Source organism: Giraffa tippelskirchi, chromosome 1 (assembly GCF_054371585.1).
Source record: "Giraffa tippelskirchi isolate mGirTip1 chromosome 1, T2T-mGirTip1v1.2.pri, whole genome shotgun sequence".
NCBI classification, from domain to species: Eukaryota; Metazoa; Chordata; class Mammalia; order Artiodactyla; family Giraffidae; genus Giraffa; species Giraffa tippelskirchi.
This window is the reverse complement of record NC_137275.1, coordinates 110,417,573-110,440,087: the sequence shown is the minus strand read 5'-3', so window position 1 is coordinate 110,440,087 and position 22,515 is coordinate 110,417,573. Positions and strand designations below refer to the sequence as shown.

At 38.8% G+C, this 22,515-nt stretch overlaps 2 protein-coding genes across 5 annotated transcripts in view; one reads left to right on the top strand and one right to left on the bottom strand.

Moving 5' to 3' along the window:
- The window catches only part of LOC145506735 (uncharacterized), an 82,368-nt gene that overhangs the window by 1,772 nt on the left and 58,081 nt on the right, over positions 1 to 22,515 (bottom strand). The window contains exons 2-4 of one of the 4 annotated variants that reach the window (XM_081492044.1): positions 14,856 to 15,039; positions 13,795 to 14,059; positions 11,624 to 11,746 (exon numbers count right to left, since the gene is read on the bottom strand). The exons of 1 other annotated variant lie outside the window; for it this stretch is intronic. In XM_081492044.1, coding sequence (XP_081348170.1) covers positions 14,995 to 15,039 — 45 coding nt within the window. In that variant the 3' untranslated portion in view covers positions 11,624 to 11,746; positions 13,795 to 14,059; positions 14,856 to 14,994. The remainder of the gene's footprint in view (positions 1 to 11,623; positions 11,747 to 13,794; positions 14,060 to 14,855; positions 15,040 to 22,515) is intronic. 2 more of the 4 variants (XM_081492033.1, XM_081492047.1) reach the window with 2 other exon arrangements.
- LOC145505946 (neurotrypsin-like) overlaps positions 1 to 22,515 on the top strand; it is a 74,687-nt gene that overhangs the window by 15,893 nt on the left and 36,279 nt on the right. The window contains 5 exon segments of the mRNA XM_081489337.1: positions 95 to 233; positions 7,852 to 8,030; positions 12,624 to 12,774; positions 19,826 to 20,004; positions 22,061 to 22,202. Of these exon segments, the coding sequence (XP_081345463.1) occupies positions 95 to 233; positions 7,852 to 8,030; positions 12,624 to 12,774; positions 19,826 to 20,004; positions 22,061 to 22,202 (790 nt within the window).

Here is a 22,515-nt window from a genome sequence, read left to right as displayed (position 1 = left end):
CTCTCAGCATGTTACCCGAGGACTCGTTCAGTATGTTCAGTGTGTTCAAACGGTTATGTTCTATTCAAGGATCTGGGGATTCTTTTCCATTTAGGGTCAGTCCGGCTTCGTGGTGGCAAAAGCGCCTTTGAAGGCACAGTAGGAGTGTATGAGAATGGAGCCTGGGGCGTCGTTTGTAGCAGCCACTGGGACGACGCTGATGCTTCAGCTGTTTGTCACCAGCTGCAGCTGGGGTGAGTTTGTTCATCCTTGACCGAATCTGTCTGCTGATACCTGAAGGGAGTGCTGGCCTCCCGCTGTTACCTTGGAGAGGTTACCTCCTCCTTCTCCTTCTCTCACGTTCCTCACTCACTTCTCTCAGGAGACTTTTAAAGAAAGGGTCCCCAATGGAAGGAGTGAGTTCCTTTACATACAAATGCATTTCACTTGTTACTACCCCTGCTGACTAGGAAATGCCTGCCAGAGACGCTCAGAGGGCTCAAACAAACCAAGTGCACACCAGGACCCAGGGACCCCACAGAGACTGAGGCAGAACTATGTTTGAGCCTCACTTGTGGAGGTGAGGGTCAGCAGTGGCCTGCCGCTGGGGCAGGGGCTCTGGGTGTAGCAGACCTGGCTATGGCATAAGCCCTTTTGGAGGAGGTCGGCATTAACCCCACCATAGAGCTGCCAGAACTTACACAGGACTGGGAAATAGACTCTGGGAGGGCACAAACAGAACCTTGTGTGCACCAGGACCCAGGAGAAAGGAGCAGTGACCTCACAAGAGACTGACCCAGACTTGCCGGGGAGTGTCCAGGAGTCTCCAGCGGAGGCATGGGTCGGTGGTGGCCTGCTGCAGGGCTGGGGGCACTGAGTGTAGCAGTGCATGCACGGGACCTTTTGAAGGTCACCATTATCTTCATTACCTCCACGATAGTTTGGCCTCAGGTAAACAGCAAGGAGGGAACACAGCCCCGCCCATCAACAGAAAATTGGATTAAAGATTTACTGAGCATGGCCCCGCCCATCAGAACAAGACCCAGTTTCCCCCTCAGTCAGTCTCTCCCATCAGGAAGCTTCCATAACCTCTTATCCTTCTCCATCAGAGGGCAGACAGACTGAAAACCACAATCACAGAAAACTAACCAATCTGATCACATGGACCACAGTCTTGTCTAATTCATTGAAACTATGAGTCATGCCGTGTAGGGCCACTCAAGACAGATAGGTCATGGTGGAGAGTTCTGACAAAACGTGGTCCACTGGAGAAGGGAGTGGCAAACCACTTCAGTATTTTTGCCTTGAGAACCCCATGAACAATATGAAAAGGCAAAAAATATGACACTGAAAGATGAACTCCCCAGGTGCTCAATATACTACTGGAGATCAGTGGGGAAATAACTCCAGAGAGAATGAAGAGATGGAGCCAAAGCAACAACACCACCCAGTTGTGGATGTGACTGGTGATGGAAGTAAAGTCTGATGCTGTAAAGAGCAATATTGCAAAGGAACCTGGAATGTTAGGTCCATGAATCAAGGCACATTTTAAGTGTTCAAACAGGAGATGGCAAGAGTGAACGTCGACATTCTAGGAATCAGCGAACTAAAATGGACTGGAATGGGTGAATTTAACTCAGATGACCATTATATCTACTACTGTGGACAAGAATCCCTTAGAAGAAACGGAGTAGCCCTCATAGTCAACAAAAGAGTCCAAAATGCAGTACTTGGATGCAATCTCAAAAACGACAGAATGATCTCTGTTCATTTCCAAGGCAAACCATTCAATATCACAGTAATCCAAGTCTATGCCCTGACCAGTAATGCTGAAGAAGCTGAAGTTGAACGATTCTCTGAAGCCCTACAAGACCTTTTAGAGCTAACACCCAAAGAAGATGTCCTTTTCATTATAGGGGACTGGAATGCAAAAGTAGGGAGTCGAGAAATACCTGGAGTAACAGGCAAATTTGACCTTGGAGTACAGAATGAAGCAGGCCAAAGGCTAATAGACTTGTGCCAAGAGAATGCACTGGTCATAGCAAACACCCTCTTCCAACAACATGAGAGAAGACTACACATGGACATCACCAGATGGTCAACACTGAAATCAGATTGATTATATTCTCTGCAGCCAAAGATGGAGAAGCTCTATACAGTCAACAAAAACAAAACCGGCAGCTGACTATGGCTCAGACCATGAACTCCTTATTGCCAGAGTCAGACTTAAATTGAAGAAAGTAGGGAAAACCACTAGACCATTCAGGTATGACCTAAATCAAATCCTGTACGATTATACACTGGAAGTGAGAAATAGATTGAAGGGATTAGATCTGTAGACAGAGTGCCTGAAGAACTGTGGATGGAGGTTCGTGACATTGTACAGGAGGCAGTGATCAAGACCATCCACAAGGAAAAGAAATGTAAAAAGGCAAAATGGTTATCTGAGGAGGCCTTACAAGTAGCTGTGAATAGAAGAGAAGCAAAAGGCAAAGGAGAAAAGGAAAGATATACCCATTTGAATGCAGAGTTTCAAAGAATAGCAAGAGCGACAAGAAAGCCTTTCTCAGTGAACAGTGCAAAGAAATAAGGAGAATAGAATGGGAAAGCCTAGAGATCTCTTCAAGAAAATTAGAGATACCAAGGGAACATTTCATGCAAAGATGGGCTCAATAAAGGACATAAATGGTATGGATCTAACAGAAGCAGAAGATGTTAAGAAGACATGGCAAGAATACACTGAAGAACTATACAAAAAAGATCTTCATGACCCAGATAATCACGATGGTGTGATCACTCACCTAGAGCCAGACATCCTGGAATGCAAAGTCAAGTGGGCCTTAGGAAGCATCACTACGAACAAAGTTAGTGGAGGTGATGGAATTCCAGTTGAGCTATTTCAAATCCTGAAAGATGATGCTGTGAAATTGCTGCATTCAATATGCCAGCAAATTTGAAAATCTCAGCAGTGGCCACAAGACTGGAAAAGGTTAGTTTTTATTCCACTCCCAAAGAAAGGCAATGCCAATGAATGCTCAAAGTACCGCACAGTTGCACTCATCTCACATGCTAGTAAAGTAATGCTCAAAATTCTCCAAGCCACGCTTCAACCGTGAACTTCCAGATGTTCAGGCTGGATTTAACAAAGGCAGCAGAACCAGAGATCAAATTGCCAACATCCATTGGATCATCGAAAAAGCAAGAGAGTTCCGGAAAAACATCTGCTTTATTGATTATGCCAAAGCCATCGACTGTGAGGATCACAATCAACTGTGGAAAACTCTGAAAGAGATGGAAATACCAGACCACCTGACCTGCCTCTTGAGAAACCTGTATGCAGATCAGGAAGCAACAGTTAGAACTGGACCTGGAACAACAGACTGGTTCCAAATATGGAAAGGCGTACATCAAGGCTGTATATTGTCACCTCTGCTTATATGCAGAGTACATCATGAGAAATGCTAGGCTGGATCACGCACAAGCTGGAATCAAGATTGCCGGGAGAAATATCAGTAACCTCAGATACGCAGATGACACGACCCTTATGGCAGAAAGTGAAGAACTAAAGAGCCTCTTAATGAAAGTGAAAGAGGAAAGCGAAAAAGCTGTTTTAAAACTCAACATTCAGAAAACTAAGATCATGGCATCTGGTCCCATCACTTCATGGCAAATAGATGGGGAAACAGTGGAAACAGTGGCTGACTTCATTTTTTCGGTCTCCAAAATCACTGCAGATGGCGACTGCAGCCATGAAATTAAAAGATGCTTCCTCTTTGGAAGAAAACTTATGACCAATATAGACAGCATGTTAAAAAGCAGAGACATTACTTTGCCAACAAAGGTCTGTCTCATCAAAGCTGTGGTTTTTCCAGTAGTCATGTATGGATGTAGAGTTGGATTCTAAAGAAAGCTGAATGCCAAAGAATTGATGCTTTTGAACTATGGTGTTGGAGAAGACTCTTGGGAGTCCCTTGGACTGCAAGGAGATCCAACCAGTCCTACCTAAAGAAAATCAGTCCTGAATATTCATTGGAAGGACTGATGCTGAAGCTGAAACTCCAGTACTTTGGCCACCTGATGTGAAGAACTGACTCATTTGAAAAGACTCTGATGCTGGGAAAGATTGAAGGCAGGAGGAGAAGGGGACAACAGAGGATGAGAAGGTTGGTTGGATGGCATCACCGACTCAATGGACATGAGTTTGAGTAAACTCTGGGAGTTGGCGATGCACAGGGAGGCCTGGCGTGCTGTGGTTCGTGGGTTCGCAAAGAGTTTGACAGAACTGAGCAACTGAACTGAACTGAATTGACTAGGAAATGGGCAGAAGCTGAATGGTCCAAAAATAAAAGCATCTTTTGGTCTTTGATCTAACAAATGGATTCTTCAGTGCCAGGAAACAAAGAATTGGGTCCTAAGAGTTTTATTTTCCCAGTAGCCTCTACAGCCTGTGGTTGCTGTCATTCGCTTTTACCTTGAGCCAGCCACAGATTCCCCTGTTGTATGTGTGTGTGTAGGAGGTGAAGTTCATTTGTAGTTTCATCCCATGCTGAGTAAGGTGTGATATCCTGGGACATAGGTTTCTGCACTGAGGAGATTCTGTAAGAGATGGCAATTTCCCTCAGCCCAGCAGCACCTGTCATCCTGAGAAGTTGCTGGCCGTTCCTACCACCCTCAGTTCCGTTCAGTTCAGTCACTCAGTCGTGTCCGACTCTTTGCTACTCCATGGACTGCAGCACACTAGGCCTCCCTATCCATCCCCAAATCCCGGAGTTACTCAAACTCATGTCCATTGAGTCAGTGATGCCATCCAACCATCTCATCCTCTCTCACCCTCTTCTCCTCATGCTTTCAGCCTGACCCTAGGCACTCTCCTTAAAATGGACTGGTGTACACTGACTCCCACCATGCCCAGTACCTTTATGCTTTGTCTCAAGGGGTTTCCCAGGAGCAGAAGTTTCCATTTTGGAATTAATGGTTTTTTTTTGTTGTTGTTATTGTTCTGCTTTTCTGTATCATTTATTTTTTCCAAGTATACATGCCCTATATTTTTCTTGACCTTTATCACCAAGGATCTTTAAAAAGCTTGGAAAATATCTTGTTATGAAAAAAATAAAGGTTAAAAGGCCTGAAAGAAAAGCTTTCTATTTGCAAATATTTTAGATTAATAATCAATGAGTGGTAATATCTAATGTGATGACACAAATGAAAAGGTTAGTCAAGTGCAGTCAAATCAGTAAGAATTTTAATTTGCCCGTTTCCTGTCTTCTCACTCGGAAGGTGGGAAATTAGTATTTAGTACAGGCGAACCTTGCAGGCTTAAGTTTTATTCAGACTTTTGATTCTATTAGAGTAGCAAATAGGGTTAATGTAATACTTAATTGATGCTTTCCAACTGTGGTGTTGGAGAATACTCTTGAGAGTCCCTTATACTCAAGGAGATCAAACCAGGCAATCCTAAAGGAAATCAACCCTGAATATTCATTGGAAGGACTGATGCTGAAGCTGAAGCTCCAGTACTTTGGCTACCTGATGTGAAGAGCTGACTGATTGGAAAAGACCCTGATTCTGGGAAAGATGGAAGGCAGAAGGAGAAGGGGATAATGAGATGGTTGGATGGCATCACCGACTCAATGGACATGAATTTGAGCAAGCTACTGGAGATGGTGAAGGAAAGGGAAGCCTGGTGTGCTGCAGTCCTTAAGGTCTCAAAGAATTGGACACGACTGAGCGACTGAACAACAACAACAATACTTAATTAGGCTTCCTTGGTGGCTTATCGGTAAAGAATCCACCTGCCAGTGCAAGAGATGCAAGTTCTATCTCTAGGTCAGGAAGAGCCCCTAGAGAAGGAAGTGGCAACCTGCTCCGGTTGTCTTGCTGGGAAATCCCATGGACAGAGGAACCTGGCGGGCTACAGTAAATGGGATTGCAAAGAGTCAGACACAACTTAGCAACTAAACAACGATTAGTTAAGTTAGTTAACTAAACAATTAGTTAAGTTCAGCTACAACTCACTAATTTTTTACAATGAGGGTTGAAATAAATCAGGATAAAAGCAAGAGGAGAGAGCCTACAAAGAGTTATGGTGTTAGCATGTTAATTACTGATTTTATCCCCAGTGGTTTGTTTGGCAAACAGTCCTTGGCTGGTTGGGCAAGTCACAAAGAATGTTGGCTTGATGCTTTTTCTTTGACAGCCTGAAGGTGTAACAATTTGTAGGTTGATGTCAGTGTCTTCCTTCATGGACCTTTCTACCTGTGCTTTTATTATCCCTGAAAAGCAGGGAAGAATGAAATTTTCTATGAGACTGACATAAGAAAACAAAAATGGTACAAATGAACTTATTTACAAAATAGAAATAGAATTACAGATGTAGAAAACAATCTTATGATTACTAAGGGGGGACAGTAGGGAGGGATAAATTGGGAGATTGGGATTGATATATACACACTACTATATATAAAATAAATAATTAATAAGTACCTATTTTATAGCACAGGGAACTCTACTCAGTGCTCTGTGATGACCTATATGGGAAAATAATCTAAAAAAGAATGGATATATGTATATGCATAGCTGATTCACTTTTTTGTACAGCAGAAAGAATGGATATGTGTATATGCATAACTGATTCACTTTTTTGTACAGCAGATACAACACTGTAAATCAACTATATGCCAATAAAATTTTCTAAAAAATTTTAAAACAAAACAAGCTCTGTAGCGGAGATGTGAATTACAGAGATCCTCTTGATTGATAAGGGACTTCCCTGGTGGCTCAGAGGTTAAAGCGTCTGCCTCCAATGCGGGAGACCTGGGTTCGATCCCTGGGTCGGGAAGATCCCCTGGAGAAGGAAATGGCAAACCACTCCAGTATTCTTGCCTGGAGAATCCCATGGACGAAGGAGCCTGGTAGGCTAGAGTCCACGGGGTCGCAAAGAGTCGGACACGACTGAGCGACTTCCCTCCCTTGATTGATAAAAGAATGTAAACTATCTTTATGCAAACATAAACTTCAGATAAGCTGATCTGATTCCTTCTGTCATCTCTTAGTAGTCCATTAATAAAAAAGAATTTCAAATAAGAGCAGAGCAACCTGGCTTTATTGCTGTCAAGACAGATTCATATTTTAGATACACCCCAAATATTTATTGTTGGGTTAATGGAAGCTGTAGCATGGAGACAGTTCTAGAGATCATCATGTTATTCAGATAAGCATTTAATCTTTTAAAAATTTAATTTAAGCTTTGTACATATTAGAGGTTAAAAGTATGTAGACTAGATGAGTTTTCTCAATTGATTTCAAAAGTTCATTAGCAAATACTATTATATATATATAAATTTTTTAAAAATGGGAATGGATTGCCTCTCTTGATATTACCTTGCTTAGATGTGGCAATAATAATTGTTTTGAAAATGACAGCCTAAAATATTGGAATAGGAAAGAATCTTCAAGCATCCAGACTTCTTTCATGTATCAGAAGGAAGGACTTAGAGACGTGTTAGAGTAATTTGCAGCTGAGTGCAGACTAGAATCCAAGTCCCACTAGATCACATGACAGACACACTTCTTCCATATAACCATCCAGACTCCTGTTTTATGTCTGTAGTATTTGCCCATTTTCTTCTAAAATCAGCTGTAGATAAAGGCACATGCCTAGCATTATTCAAGGTTAATTAGAAAGATTGCCATAGATAATCACCCTGTTCTGATCTAATATTTTGATTTCCTTGAAATTTACATAATCCATTATGTTTGTCTTTTTCTTCCACATCCACCTTTTTTGACTTTTTCAATTTTTTTAAAACCCTTGTGCTTTGATAAAAGTTAGCCTACATTTGATAAACCTAACCTTGAGCATTGTACTTCCAGAGGAAAAGGAGTCGCAAAACAAACCCCGTTTTCTGAACTGGGCCTTATTCCCGTTTATTGGAGCAATGTCCGTTGCAGAGGAGATGAAGAAAATATACTGCTTTGTGAAAAAGACATCTGGCAGGGCAGGGCATGTTCTGAGAAGATGGCAGCTGCTGACCTGTGTAGCTTTTCCCATGGTGAAAAAAAAAAATTTTTATTCCCTTGCTTTACTTTTATTCTGTTTTCAGCATTCCAGATGAAAAACATGTCTTAGTTGAATGTTTTCCTAAGCGTTGAAATACAGACCTGAGTCTGAATCATCATAGTCTATCAACAATCTAATTAGTCTTCAAAGGAATTCATGTAACAGTCGGATTTCCATTTGAACTCAGTTGTTTTTTTTTTTTTTAATTAAAAATTTTTTTGATTGCACCGAGTCTTGACTGCTGTGCACGGGCTCTCTCTAGTTGCAGTAAGTGGGGGCTACTCTCTAGTTGCAGTGCACGGGCTTCTCATTGATTGAGGTGGCTTTTCTTGCTGTGGAGCACAGGCTCTAGATCATGCAGGCTTTAGTAGATGTGATGCTTGCACCTAACTGCCCCCTAGCATGTGGGATCTTCCTAGACCAGGGTTTGAACTGGTGTCCCCTGCATTGCAAGGCAAACTCTTAACCACTGGACCGCCTGAGAAGCCCTGACCTCACTTCACATATTTTCTGTTTTAATATAATTTGTTTATAGGATTATTATATACTGTATATGAAACACTTATTTGGGTAATGAAAAATTGTGATGGAATCAAGTTAAAAGTCATCTTGAAACCAAATATAAAATACAGAAACTATAATAAAATGTTTTCACTTTATAAAATAGAATAGAATCATAGTTATTAGCATTATTCTTTGAAGATAGCACATTCCATAAAACAAATCGCTACCTTGGATAAGGGCTCCTATGCATGATGTCCTAGGCATTCAGTTCAGTTCAGTCGCTCAGTCGTGTCTGACTGTTCGCGATCCAATGGACCGCAGCATGCCAGGTTTCCCTGTCCATCACCAACTCCCGGAGTTTACTCAAACTCATCTCCACTGACTCAGTGATGCCATCCAACCATCTCATCCTCTGTTGTCCCCTTCTCGTCCTGCCTTCAGTCTTTCCCAGCATCAGGGTCTTTTCAAATGAGTCAGCTCTTCTCATCAGGTGGCCAAAGGATTGGACCTTCAGCTTCAACATCAGTCCTTCCAATGAACACCCAGGACTGATCTCCTTTAGGAAGGACTGGTTGGATCTCCTTGCAGCCCAAGGGACTCTCAAGAGTCTTCTCCAACACCACAGTTCAAAAGCATCAATTCTTCGGCGCTCAGCTTTCTTTATAGTCCAACTCTCATATCCATACATGACTACTGGATAAACCTTAGCCTTGACGAGATGGACCTTTGTTGGCAAAGTAATGTCGCTATTTTTTAATATGCTGCCTGGGTTGGTCATAACTTTCCTTCCAAGGAGGAAGCATCTTTTAATTTTATGACTGCAGTCACCATCTGCAGCATTGGTGATTAGTATGTGGTTTTGGTATACAGATGTGTGTATGATCATGTGAACGGAAGCAGCGGGAGAAGCTCCCTTTGCTAGTTATTTTTCCTTGTTTGGGATATTCTTTCTAGGCTTTTAGTTTCACAATTGTGGGTGGGTTTTCTGGGGTCCGTGATTGTTTTAACGTGTGACCACAACCTGTGGCTATCACACCTTTTTGGATTTTCTTGGCGATAGTAGCGTGATCAGATGTCCCAGGTCTTAGAATGCCAGCAGACAGCCGAGGGCAATGGTTTCTGATTGAGTACAAGTATCAGGGAAGGAATTGACACACTCCCTCTGCAAAACATAGGAAGATCCAAGCTAGGGTCATTCCTGTGAACTGACTGGAAGAACCAATGGAAATGGTGCAAGATATCACACAAGTGTGTGCTTGGAGAGCTACAGTCCTTTTGTGGATGCAAGGTGCATTCTAAGTCTTTATGTCTTGTAAGTTTTTCCTTTTCTTCCTTTGCCTCTCCACCTCTTGGTAATCCTACTTGTGGCAAACACATGTTTACACATTGCTACATCAGGGATGCTGTGCATCGGGCTCAACAGTGCACTGCTTTTTGTAGACATTGCTTGTATTCTGTGTTCAACTGAACTGATAAAGTATGTTAACATTTTTCAAGTAGTGAAGTAAGTAAATTTTTGAAAACAATCCTTTTTTTTTTTCAGGGTTTCATAGTACTTTATTTTATTTTTAATTTGATTTACGGTGTTGTGCCAGTCTCTGGTGTACAGCAAAATGACTCAGTTATACACACATACAGTTTGTAGTACTCTAAAAGCCTGCATTTAATTCTAACAACAATGGGAAGTCAGTATATTTTTTTCAGGCTCTCTGTCTACTCTTTTTTTAAAAAAGCTCTCCATTCTCTATAATCTATCCACTTGTTTATGCTCTGGCTGCAAAGATAAATTTAAGGTTGATGTAAGCATATATAAAATATCGAAGGTTGAGATAAATTAGAAGTGAGAATGAAAAAATATGCTTTTATGGTAAATTAAATGAGAATATGAAAACAAATAGCTCAAATCAGCAAACACTGAGTCTATCTTAAGGCACAGCAGCAGACCTTTAACATTAATACTTTCTTTTAGTTTGGAATTTACATTTAGCATCTTGGCATTTAGTACTTTTCCAACACTTACAAAGTAGAAGATCGTATCTTTGTATTGGACATAGGAAATATCAGTATAAATGAAAATGTCTGGGAGTTTTATTTATCCATAAGTTAAATACGAGTCAACTACTTCACTGAAATTTCTTTCAAGTGATTTTTTTTTTGTGCGTGTATTTATTGGGAAGATGTGAGATGGTGACTAAATTTTGTCTTTGAGCTTCTCTATATTTTCACAAATACTTATACAACCAGTGTAAAAACTACATTTAAAAATAAAGCACAACGTTTAAAAAAATGTAAGGTAATTATGCCATAATGTTTCTAGGTTGTAGATAATTTTAAATTTCCTTTTAAATTTTTTTTTTTTTTTCTGTTTTCTCCAAGCTTACTATGGAGGTGGGGAGAGGAGAAGCAGAGAAGGATATAATAGTTTAAGAAATTTATGCTGTTTCTATTGGTTTGTTTCTATATTTTCCAAGCTTCTTAAAAGAAAAACATAGTAACATGTAAATTTAGGTTTCTTGTCATAATTCAGCAGTCATTAATTATAAGAAGCTGCTATATACTGTTGAGAACAGTTATGTTTATTAAACCTACCTTTATCCTTTTCCAAATTACAAGTGCTAGTTGACTTATGTAAGAAAACTGTGTTACAAATATCAGAGTATGAGTATATGTACATGTTTGCTAATCTAAATCCCTTCTCTGGTGTGATATTTGAATATAAATATGAATGTCCAAGTACCATTTATTGATAGCTGCTTATACTGTGGAGGAATTAGAAGCATATTTCATGTGGATAAATGATGAGTATTTGGCAAAAGATAACACTAAATTTCCTAATAGGGACCCAGCCTGTTCTGAACCTTTGACCATCTCACATTCTTTATTCCAGAAAAATTAGAGGGCCGTTCTGTTTCCCAAACACATACAGCTTTGTGTTTCTATGCTTGTGTTCATTCGGTTCATTTTGTCTGAAGTGCACATCCCCCATGTAGAACTTATGAAGTCCCATCCATCATCTTGGCCCTCTCAGCTACAGCTCCTTTAGAAGAGATTCCCTAATTTCCTCCGGGGGTGGGCGAGCACCTTTTGCATCTGAACCCCTGCAGGGCCTTCTCAATGGTCTCCCATCTGTACTCATGTTGTCCATATCCCGAGGCAATATACTTCTTAAGGGTAGCATTTGTGCAGTGCCTCTCTGCCTAACAGCTGTTTAAGAAACAGAATTGAAGGAGTGGATATCAATAGTTATTTTTCGTTGTTTGGGATATTCTTTCTAGGCTTTTAGTCATCGTTTGCCAATCCAGTCAGTCAACAAATATTTATTACATGCCTTCTACATAGCTGGGTATCTGAAGTACTTGAGTGAAAGGGAAAGGCGTTCCCTGTGTCCTCAATTCTAGACTAAGAAAAAGAGAGAAAAATTAAAAAACTGATGAAGCTAGATAAGGGCATTGTAGACTATAATAAGGAATTTGCATGGGGAAGCCTCTGGTATTCTTCACAGAGAATGAATTGATTCATACACAAATGATGAACTGATTCATACACAAATGAATCTTCAATATTGTTTTTTGAAGGTACTGGCTGTGATGTCCACCAGCTTCTTATAATGTGATAATGTTAACTTTGACTTGATCTCTACAAATGTAGAAATATTTCTATGCTGAAAGCAAGTATGTCATAGATATAAGTGCCATTCTTAATAATTACATGTTGGTAATTCTCAAGTTACTGTAAATAAAAAATCAATGCTATCCCCCACAATACCATAAAAATCAAATGGATTTCCAATAACTGCAGTTTTGAGTGTGTCTTTTCTGGTTTCTGAGGTCCTCGGGAAAAAGTGAATTTAGACTGCTTCCTCTTGACAGCTATTTGTATGAATGTAATTCAAGTTGGAGGATTTTAATCAGTTGAGATTATCATAAAATATATTAGACATGCGTGGGTATGTCCATATTGCTGAAGTGGCTTATTAAATATAACTTTATGATTGAGAATGGCAAAGAAATAGAATATACCTGATCTTCTATAGCTCAGTATGAATGTGTAGGTTTAATTTGTTGTTAATTTCATATCGCAGGCCCTGCGTTCCCCATCCTGCGCCTTGCTGGGGGGAGCAGTGTGCGTGAGGGCCGAGTGGAGGTCTACCATGCCGGTCAGTGGGGGACAGTCTGTGACGACCAGTGGGATGATGCAGATGCAGAAGTGGTCTGCAGGCAGCTGGGTCTGAGGTTGGTTCTTCTTCTTTTGTTTTGCTTACATTTCTAAGTTTATTACTTCCATACCCAAAGATAGGTGTGTTTAAATTGCACATTTCTTTGAACAAGTAGAAAAAGCCACCTTTTTGATCATTGTATTCGGCGGTAGTCTCCTTGAAGAGAATGTCTATGTACCTATAGATCTAACCTGTTTGTATCTGAATTCAACTGATTTTGTATCCTTAAGAACCTTAAGCCTTTTACCACTTTTTATCGGGAGCCTTTATAGGACTCCCAGGTAGTAACTAGCACGGTCAACTGCAGTAACTTACCAAAGTCATATGATGAAACTAGTTGTGAGGCTTTAACTGAAGTTCAACTTCTTTCCCCCAAATATCGTCTAAACTTTTGCCCTTTGCTCCTTATTTGTTAGGTATGTGCTTAGAACAAAGAATGTTTATTAATGTTCAAAGGAAATAATTCCTATGCAGGATATGGCAATGAAGCTTGTGGAATAAAGACAGAAAACCAATATTATATGTTGCTTTAGTTATGGTTACTTTGGAATAGTATGGTATAATTGTGTATCCTCTGATCCTTGTCTTTAGTGATTTTGAACATTGGTATAGCAGGCCTAAAAGTTTCTCTGAAATTATACTGGCAGATCTTCTGAAGTTGATATTTTACTTTAAATTGGAAAAAAATTATTTAGCATGTTGTGGCAGGTAGGGGTGGGTTGATGTGGAGACCTCTCAAAATTAAGTCTTCTCAGTTCTTGTTTCACTTTGTCCAGTTAAGCATAGTCTTTGACACTGGAGCATGATTTTTGAACCTTGAACCGTAATTTTTTTGCAATTGTTTTTGCAACTGACCCCTCCCCTCCCACTTTTTCAAAACTGTAGGTTAATATTAAAGTATTTTAAAACAAAATAAAGGTGTTTCAACATTTTACCTCTAAATACTTCAGTGTATACTTCACCTTTTAAAAATAAGAACATTGTCCTACATAGCCAAATTATCATCACAACTAATGTCAGTGGTAATCATTCTTACATTGTTTAATATCCTGTAATATTCAGATTTCCATAGGTGTTCCCACCATGTCCTTGACGGATGGTTTCTCTGTAGCAGAATTTAGCCCAGGGCCTTGTGGTGCATCTGGACGTTATACCCCCAAAGTCTTTTAATCCAGAACAGTTTCTTGTTTTTCCTAACACTGACTTGTTGCAGAGACCAAAGACCACACCAGTTGGTTTGTAGAATATCCTCCCTTCTGAATTTGTCTCATTCTGGTTCTTGTAACTTCTGAAATGGGAGGCTAGATCCAAAAGTTTGATTAGATAAACATCACTCAAGTATTTGCTTCCCAGGTGGCGCTACTGGTAAAGAACCCACTTGCTAATGCAGGATACTCAAGAGACCTGGGTTCGATCCCTGGGTTGGGAAGATCCCCTGGAGGAGGAAATGATAACCCACTCCAGTATTCTTGCCTGGAGAATTCCATAGACAGTGGAGCCTGGCGGGCTATAGTCTGTGGGGTCTCAAAGAGTTGAATACCACTGAGCAACTAACACTTTCACTTTCATAGTTTTAAAAGTGAGTCTAAAAATTCATGTTGTAATGTAGAGTTCTTTCTTGAGAGCCAAGATTTTTTTTTTTTTTTCACTTACATAAACAGTTCTCAAACAAAGACTGTGTTGACAAACAATAGTCTACTGCATGGAAAGAATGTAGAGATAGAATCACAAGGAAGACTGTATTAATGTTGAACATATGTATGGGTTGAGTAAAGTGTTTACATCTTTCTCAAGCATTTGCTCGCTGCCATCTTTTGTATGAGGAGATTTGTGTTTGGAGAAGTGATGAAAAGGAAAAATATCTTCAAATATTCAAGACAGCAAAGATCTTCCACAAGCCTGTGTAATAACCAACAATCTAGCTTGGTGGAGATTTTTTTTTTATTATTAAGTACCCTAGGATCTGAGCTGATGCTGTTCTTTTGCTTTGTTTTTCTTTACTTTGATTTTCTACTTCTCTCATAACCTTGCAGTACAGCAGTATTCTGCAAGTGCTCTTCCCCTAGAATTTGTTTTGCTCACTTAAAGGCACAGTACTTTCAGATGCAATAATTTTTAATGTTGCATGTTTCATCTCAGTGGTACTTGCTTTGTTGAATTCCCAAAGGGAAACTATATCATGCCTCCCTGGAGTGCTGGTTACAATTTCTTTGTGAGATGCTGTCTTTGTTGACCCTCATCTTTTAATGGTGGCTGTAGATTTTGGTAGCTGGCAAGCGTCCTAAAACACAAAAGGAATAACTGTACTTAAGATATTTAAATTTGATTAATCCAGAACTCAGAGAAACATGAGGATTAGGAAAGGAAGAAGCCAAGTGTTAGAAAATTGAACTTGAGAATGCATACATATGCAGTGAAGTTTCAGATAGAGACATTTTAATTGGAGTTCCTTTTGTGCACTTAACATTAAAGCATTTCCTATGTCTTTCAGAACTCTTAAAAGCATAGCTGCTCATGGAACTGTGACATCATATTTTATTTTGTGGATATGCCATAATTTACATAAGAATTTTAAATTTTTGAGCGCTTTTTTCTTCTTAGGTTTTTTTTTTGGCTATAAAATTATCTTAAAGAAAGAACCATATTATTCCGTGGTCAAAATAAAAATTCTTCTCATGCTCTTTTTAAATATTTATTTGTTCTCTTATTTTATTGTTTATTAATTTTTAAAATACTTTATAAACATTATTAGTATGTCCAATTATTGAGCAGAAAGGAGGCCTTATTTAACAGATGAGAAAGTTAGGCTCTCTGAGATTACTCAAAGTCCCCAAATTATACTGTGAATGAAGACTGGAATCTTGAGATTTGTGGCTCCCAAGGTAGGATTTTTCATTTCATGTTACACTGTTTGCAAAATAGGCAGGTATTAATAAGAATAAATATGAATACAAGCTGAAAGAAATAGGGAAGTCAAGGGAGAAAAGTTTATTGTAGGAGGAAATTGATGATGAGCATGTTTTAGACAGACTATATATTAATGTGCCACAGACACATCACTGAAAATGCCCCAAGAGACTGAAAGAAAGTAAAGTGTTTCAGAGTCTGCTCTAAAGCCAGACAAATTTTACTATCTAATGCTGGGCAAATTGTTTAACTTCTGCAACTCAGTTTCCTCATCTGTAAACAGTGGGTAATAACATCATGGGGTTGTAGGGAGGATTGAAAAAGTTAATACATTTGAAGCTGTTAGACCAGTGTCTGGGATACAGTAATCATTCAGTATACTTCAAAATATCATTATTGGAGATAGAGGGGATTGTTTTCCAGAAAGAAATATGGACTATTGACCAGTAAAAATGAGTTTTTCATCCAAATGTTATGTGTCACAAAATGATATTTGCTGTCAAAGAACCAATCTTTTATAACCTAGCAAGTAATTCTTTTTACACAATAGAATTGCCTAACTCCATTCTGTGTCTAGTCAAAGTAGTAGCTAAATCCAGGGATTGAGTTAGTCAGGTGGTATTTTTTATTTGCTCTTTTTCTATGAAAAACAGACAAATTTTATATGAATACAATCAGATTAGCTAAATAGGTTTAGGAATGTTTTGGATACGGATCAGACATAGGATCAGTTCGGTGTCTATTGGGGATTGCTGCTGTGTAGGTCAAACAGCTTTGCATAAAATAACCTAATAAATCGATGCATTATATCAGAAAACCCCTATTCCACAAATTTATTCTGTGGTCAGATGGTGAGAAAGTAGTAAAACTGGGACTGTTACTACAAATGAACTGCCAGGGCTGATGTGGACATACTTTTCATAATGGAAGGGAAGAGAACACACAACTTTATCAAATTTACATAGTACTTATTAGCCTTTAACAAACCATGAGTCTCATGTTGCTTTCCCTGGTATTAGACAATGTCTTAAACGGCAGAGTCATCCATTTCTTTGGTATTCCCCTGAAAGCTAATACAGTCCAGGACACCAGGAAATAGGCTGAAGGACTGTGTGAATTTATAAATATCATCTTAATTTTTAATGAACTCCAAAATTAGCTGGGAAACCTAGTTTGCTTTACATCATGATTTCTTCGTGTTTTTTTTGTTTTGTTTGGTTCTTGAATTTATTGCATTAATTTTTCTGATTAGTTTATTTTAATTAAACATTTTTGTGATCATTAAAATAATGGTTGTAAACAATGGAAAATATGGAGATGCATAAGGAAGAAAATAAAACACCCAAATGATGTTTTAAGGCTGCATTATAACATAGGTGATTTTCCCCAGAGTCACTATCCGGGGCTTCTGATCTCCCATCTAGTGTTCTCCCTTAAGGAAGGAACACAGTTTAGAGGCTGTTAATCAGGGCTTTTGCTTTTTCCTAGAACCTCTACCACATCTTTGACATATTTGAAATGCAAAGTATTTCAGTTACTCTGTCCAGCCTGTCTCAAGTCACTCCCAAGTAATGAGTATTTTAGGTTTGTTATTTTTTTCTTGGGAATAGAAAGCCTTTAGTTTTTAATCTTTTAGCCTAGATTTTTAGTGCAAAGGATTTTAAGGATATGTAAAAATGCATTCTAACTGTTTTAATTTGATCACTGTAAGTTGAGCATCTTACAATATGCTCAGTGGCCATGGGTATTTCTTCTTCTGTACATAGCTTGTTTGTCTCCATTACCCTATTTTTGATGTTGGTCGTTTTTTCTTTTATTATGATAATAATAAATTATGATTATTTACTTCTAGGAATTTTTTTTATTTGATTGCTGTTATATTTTACAAATATATCTTTCACCTTCTTTGCCTTTTGATCTGGTTGTGGTGTATTTTGCCATACAATAGTTCAAATTTATGTGTTTGGTTTATTTATTACATAGTTCAAATTTATAAGTTTAACTTTTTTTAGTCTTTGTTTTCTGATTTCTTGGTTTTTCATCTTGCTCAGGAAATTCCCTTATTACCAAGGTTATAAGAACTATGTTATTATTATTTCATTGCATTGTATTAACTTTTTAGTCATCTTGTCTTCCTCTTTCCCTCCTTCCTCCCTTTCTTTCCTTCTTTCTATTTAAATTTTGAAACCATCTGGAGTTTATTTTTTGTTTCTGAGTTTGGGATCAAATTTTATTTTCTCTCATATTGGTCCCTGGTTTTATTTTAGCACCTAGTCTTGCCTCAAGGAATTATACTCACTGAAATTTTCTTTGACAGGTCTTTTTCTTTTCTAGCAATTGTCACAGGGCAGAGACCCAAGAGACGGTCAATCTGCCTTTCTCTAAAACTCTGCTCCTATCTGGCTTCCCCATGGCCTGCATTAGTCATCCTGTCTCTTCTGCTTCTACTCTCCAGCTTTCAGTGTTCTCTAAATCAGTTTCCATATTTGCTTTCATTAATCTCTTTCCTCTCGAGCAAGGGTCAGCAAACATTTTCCGTAAAGGGACAGATAGTGAATATTTTAGACTTTCCAATTACTCCACTGAGCTTTTGTGTAGTGCAAAAGCAGCCACAGACAATAACTTGGGAATGAGTGTGGCTTTGTTCTGATAAAACCTTATTTCTGGATAGTAAAATTTGAATTACATATATCAAAATTGCATTCCTGTTTTGGTTTTAAATTCTCAAGATAGTTATAATGTAAGGAGAAAAAGGCAACTTAAATAATGGGGAATAGATGCAGTATCGTTGAAAAGCAAACTAAAAATATAAATTCTCTAGTCTAAGAATTAAATGGCTGAAAAAGGCTGAAGATACAATTTCTGAAGTCATTTATCATTTTGACAGGCAATCATGATCTTCTTCATTGAAATCTGGGGTTCTAGAGAATATGGTGTCACTTTGAATTGTGAGAGAAGTAAATTTAGTCAAATAAATTTGAGTGAAGAGATGTTTGACCATGAGTAACAGAGAACTGAAAATAACCATGGCTTAAACAAGACATGAGAAATGCCAGGCTGGATGAGTTACAAGCTGGAATCAAAACAGTCAGGAGAAACATCAACAACCTCAGATATGCTGATAATACCACTCTAATGGCAGAAAGCAAAGAGGAATTAAAGAGCCTCTTGATGAGGGCAAAGGAGGAGGGTGAAAGAGCTGGCTTAAAACTAAATATTAAAAAAGCTAAGATGATGGCATCCAGCCCCATTCCTTCATGGCAAAGAGAGGGGGAAAAGGTGGAAGCAGTGGCAGATCTCTTCTTCTTGGGCTCCAAAATCACTGTGGACGGTGACTGCAGCCATGAAATCAGTAGATATTTGCTTCTTGGCAGGGAAGCTGTGACAAACCTAGACCATGTGTTAAAAAGCAGAGACATTACTCTGCCGACAAAGGTCCGTATCGTCAAGGATATGGTCTTGCCAGTGGTCATGTCCGGTTGTGAGAACTGGACTGTAAAGAAGGCGGAGCACCGAAGAATTGATGCCTTCAAACTGTGGTGCTGGAGAAGACTCCTAAAAGTCACTTGGACAGCAAGGAGATCAAACCAGTCAATCTTAAGGGAAATCGACACTGAATATTTGTTGGCAGGACTGATGCTGCAGCTGAAACTCCAGTCTTTTGGTCATCTGATGTGAACAGCTGACTCACTGGAAAAATCCCTGATGCTGGTAAAGATTGAGGGCAGAAGGAGAAGAGGTCATCAGAGGATGAGATGGCTGTCCAGCATCATTGATGCAATGGACATGAACCTGGGCACACTTTGGGAGATGGTGAGGGACAAGGAGGCCTGGTGTGCTGCAGTCCATGGGGTTGCAAAGGGTCAGACGTGACCGCGTGGCTGAACAACAACAACAAAGACAAGAGTCTATTTCTCTCTCTGGAGACCGGAGATAGTTAATTCAAGGTTGGTACGGTGGTTCCACAGTCATCAGGGCCCCAGACTCTAGCTTGTAGCTCTTTCATTCTTAGTTTGGTACTTTATGGACCAAGATAGATACAGTGGAGTGAATTGATACGGAAAATTATAAATTAATCATAAGTTTACCTTTGCCAGAGGCAAAAGAAGAAACAGGTCAGACTAACCTTCAATCTGACTTATGTTCTTATGTTTGTTCAGTGGCATTGCCAAAGCGTGGAAACAGGCGTATTTTGGGGAAGGGTCTGGCCCAGTAATGTTGGATGAAGTACGCTGCACTGGGAATGAGCTTTCTATTGAGCAGTGTCCAAAGAGTTCCTGGGGAGAGCATAACTGTGACCATGAAGAAGATGCTGGAGTGTCCTGTACCCCTCTAACAGGTAGGAACTTCACCCTGTCAACCTAGCCACTCTTGCCTTCGCCCGTATTTGGGCTTAACTTCCCTTCTCAATTTAGCTGATATTACTAAATGAACTTACAAATAAATCCCCCAAATAAGACATAAAAAGAATATACACTGTATATTATAATGCTATCTCTTTATTTATAGATATTTCTGAATTTTTCAGTTGAAAGCTACACAATCCTATAAAGTAATTAAGAATATATGATCTTGTTGCAATATATAGTACCTAGTAGTCAGAATCAGTGTACAATGCTACATTTAGGATGTTAGATTTTATAATTATACATTTAGTCCATTCATTTATTAGCCTGTCTTGACTCTCAGAATGTGTTTATAGCTGGTAAAACTATTTTGATGGGATTGTTGATTAAAGCACACTATTAAAGAACCAGGTTAACCTTTGCTGTGCTGAATATTCAGACTGTTCCAAATCACAGCATGCTTGTCAAGCTATGTCTTGTGTTGCAAGAAGGACATGTCTGAGTGCAAATGAGTGTATGTGTATGTACTTAAATGTTTGAGGGGAAGAAGAGAGAAATGGATGGGCAAGAGAAGTTGGGTCAACACAAATCTGTTGTTTCTATAGCAAAAAGAGCTTGAAGAAAAAAATTAAGGCTTTAATATTTCTTTAAAAAAGTCAAATGAAATACTTCTGACAGACTGTGAAATGCTGAAGGTCTACTTTTTTATTTACATAGCTCTGTATACACTGTTGTTTTATTAGAATAACCCATTTATACACAAAACAAATAGAAAATTTATACCAGATTGTAAGCCAGAGCACTTCATCTTCTTGAGCCTCCATTTCCTCCTCTTTCAAATGAGGATAGTCTTGTACTGTTGCTGGGATGGTCAAATGAGGTAACAGGTGTAACAATGCTTTGCAAACAGTGAAATTTTACATTAATAATGATTCTGTTGCTAGGAGACCTTAATTTACTTTGAATGATCCCAGAGATTCATGAAAAGTATGACTTTCTCCCAAGATTATTTATATATTTCATTTGGGAAGAGGGACAGTGTTTGGATTATTTTGGATGGAAATGGCCTCTTATACTTTTTGGGGAATGAATTTATTATATTGTGTATCTGCTTAGAAGCTTTTTACAGGATTTTCTGGGAATTAAGTATTCATTTAATTTCAGAAGACTGAAATTTAGATTTGTATTATCGATAAAAGAACACAGGCAAAACATGCACCCTAGTTTTTATTCCCTTCTCCAGGGGATCTTCCCAACTCAGGAATTGAACCTGGGTCTCCTGCATTGCAGGTGGATTCTTTACCATCTGAGCCACCAGGAAATCCTTTATGAATGCCTAAGGAATAGTAATAAATATTTTGACATGATAGATCACTCTTTAACCAGAGTAGCTTTTTCTGTCTTCATATTTCAGTATTTTTTCATTCACAGTTAAATTTTTCAGCTATTTCCAAGTTACTGTGTTTTTATACTTTTTAAATTAAAGTGACAAATATTGCTCATACTTTTAAGGAGATTAAAACCATAAGAAATTTCCCAAGTATTATTTAATCTGAAGAAATCTAAATAGTTACTTTGGAATTATATCAGAGTATATTTTTCTAGTTAGACACAAGAGTAGAAATAAAAGGGAAGTAGTTTGTTAGGACCGATATGTGTTATGACTTTGTTCAAGAACAATCCCGTTAATGATCTCAGATCACTGAGCACAGTTCTATGCTTGTGTGCTTAGTTGCTTCAGCTGTGAATGACTCTTTGCCACCCCATGGACCGTAGTCCTCCAGGCTCTTCGGTTCATGGGAAGAATCCTGGAGTGGGGTGCCATTTTCTTCTCCAGGGTATCTTCCCGATCCAGGGATTGAACTCAGGTCTCCAGCATTGCAGACAGGCTCTTTACTGTCCGAGCTACCAAGGACAATTCTAATAGGAGTTTAAAAAAAGGCCTCGAGAGAGATCTGGGTAGGATGATATTTCTCATGAAATTACAATGTTGCTCTGCCTTTTTCTGATCATTATTTGCTCAGTCTCCGTGTCTTCTTCTTGTCGCAGATGGCGTCATCAGACTTGCAGGTGGTAAAGGCAGCCATGAGCGTCGCCTGGAAGTGTATTACAGGGGACAGTGGGGGACTGTCTGTAATGATGGCTGGACTGATCTTAATACCTATGTGGTTTGCTGACAGCTGGGATTTAAGTAAGATCTATTGATATGAGATAGCTAAATGCCAAGCTATATTTTTAAAAGTCTTATTTTGTCACCCTTGCTTGTAATGTCTATAATACTAACAGTATATATTCTCAATTATTATCTACCTGTCTATTCTACCTACCTTCCTACCCCTCTTATCTACCTATCTATATATGGAAGTTCAGCAATTAAAAAACAATAACATTTCTTTGATGATAAATAACCATATCTTGCTATTTATCTCATTTGCCTTTCCTGCCATGACCCCTCTTCTTGAATAACTGGTTGGAGCCATGGATGACTTCTAAGTCCCGTTTTG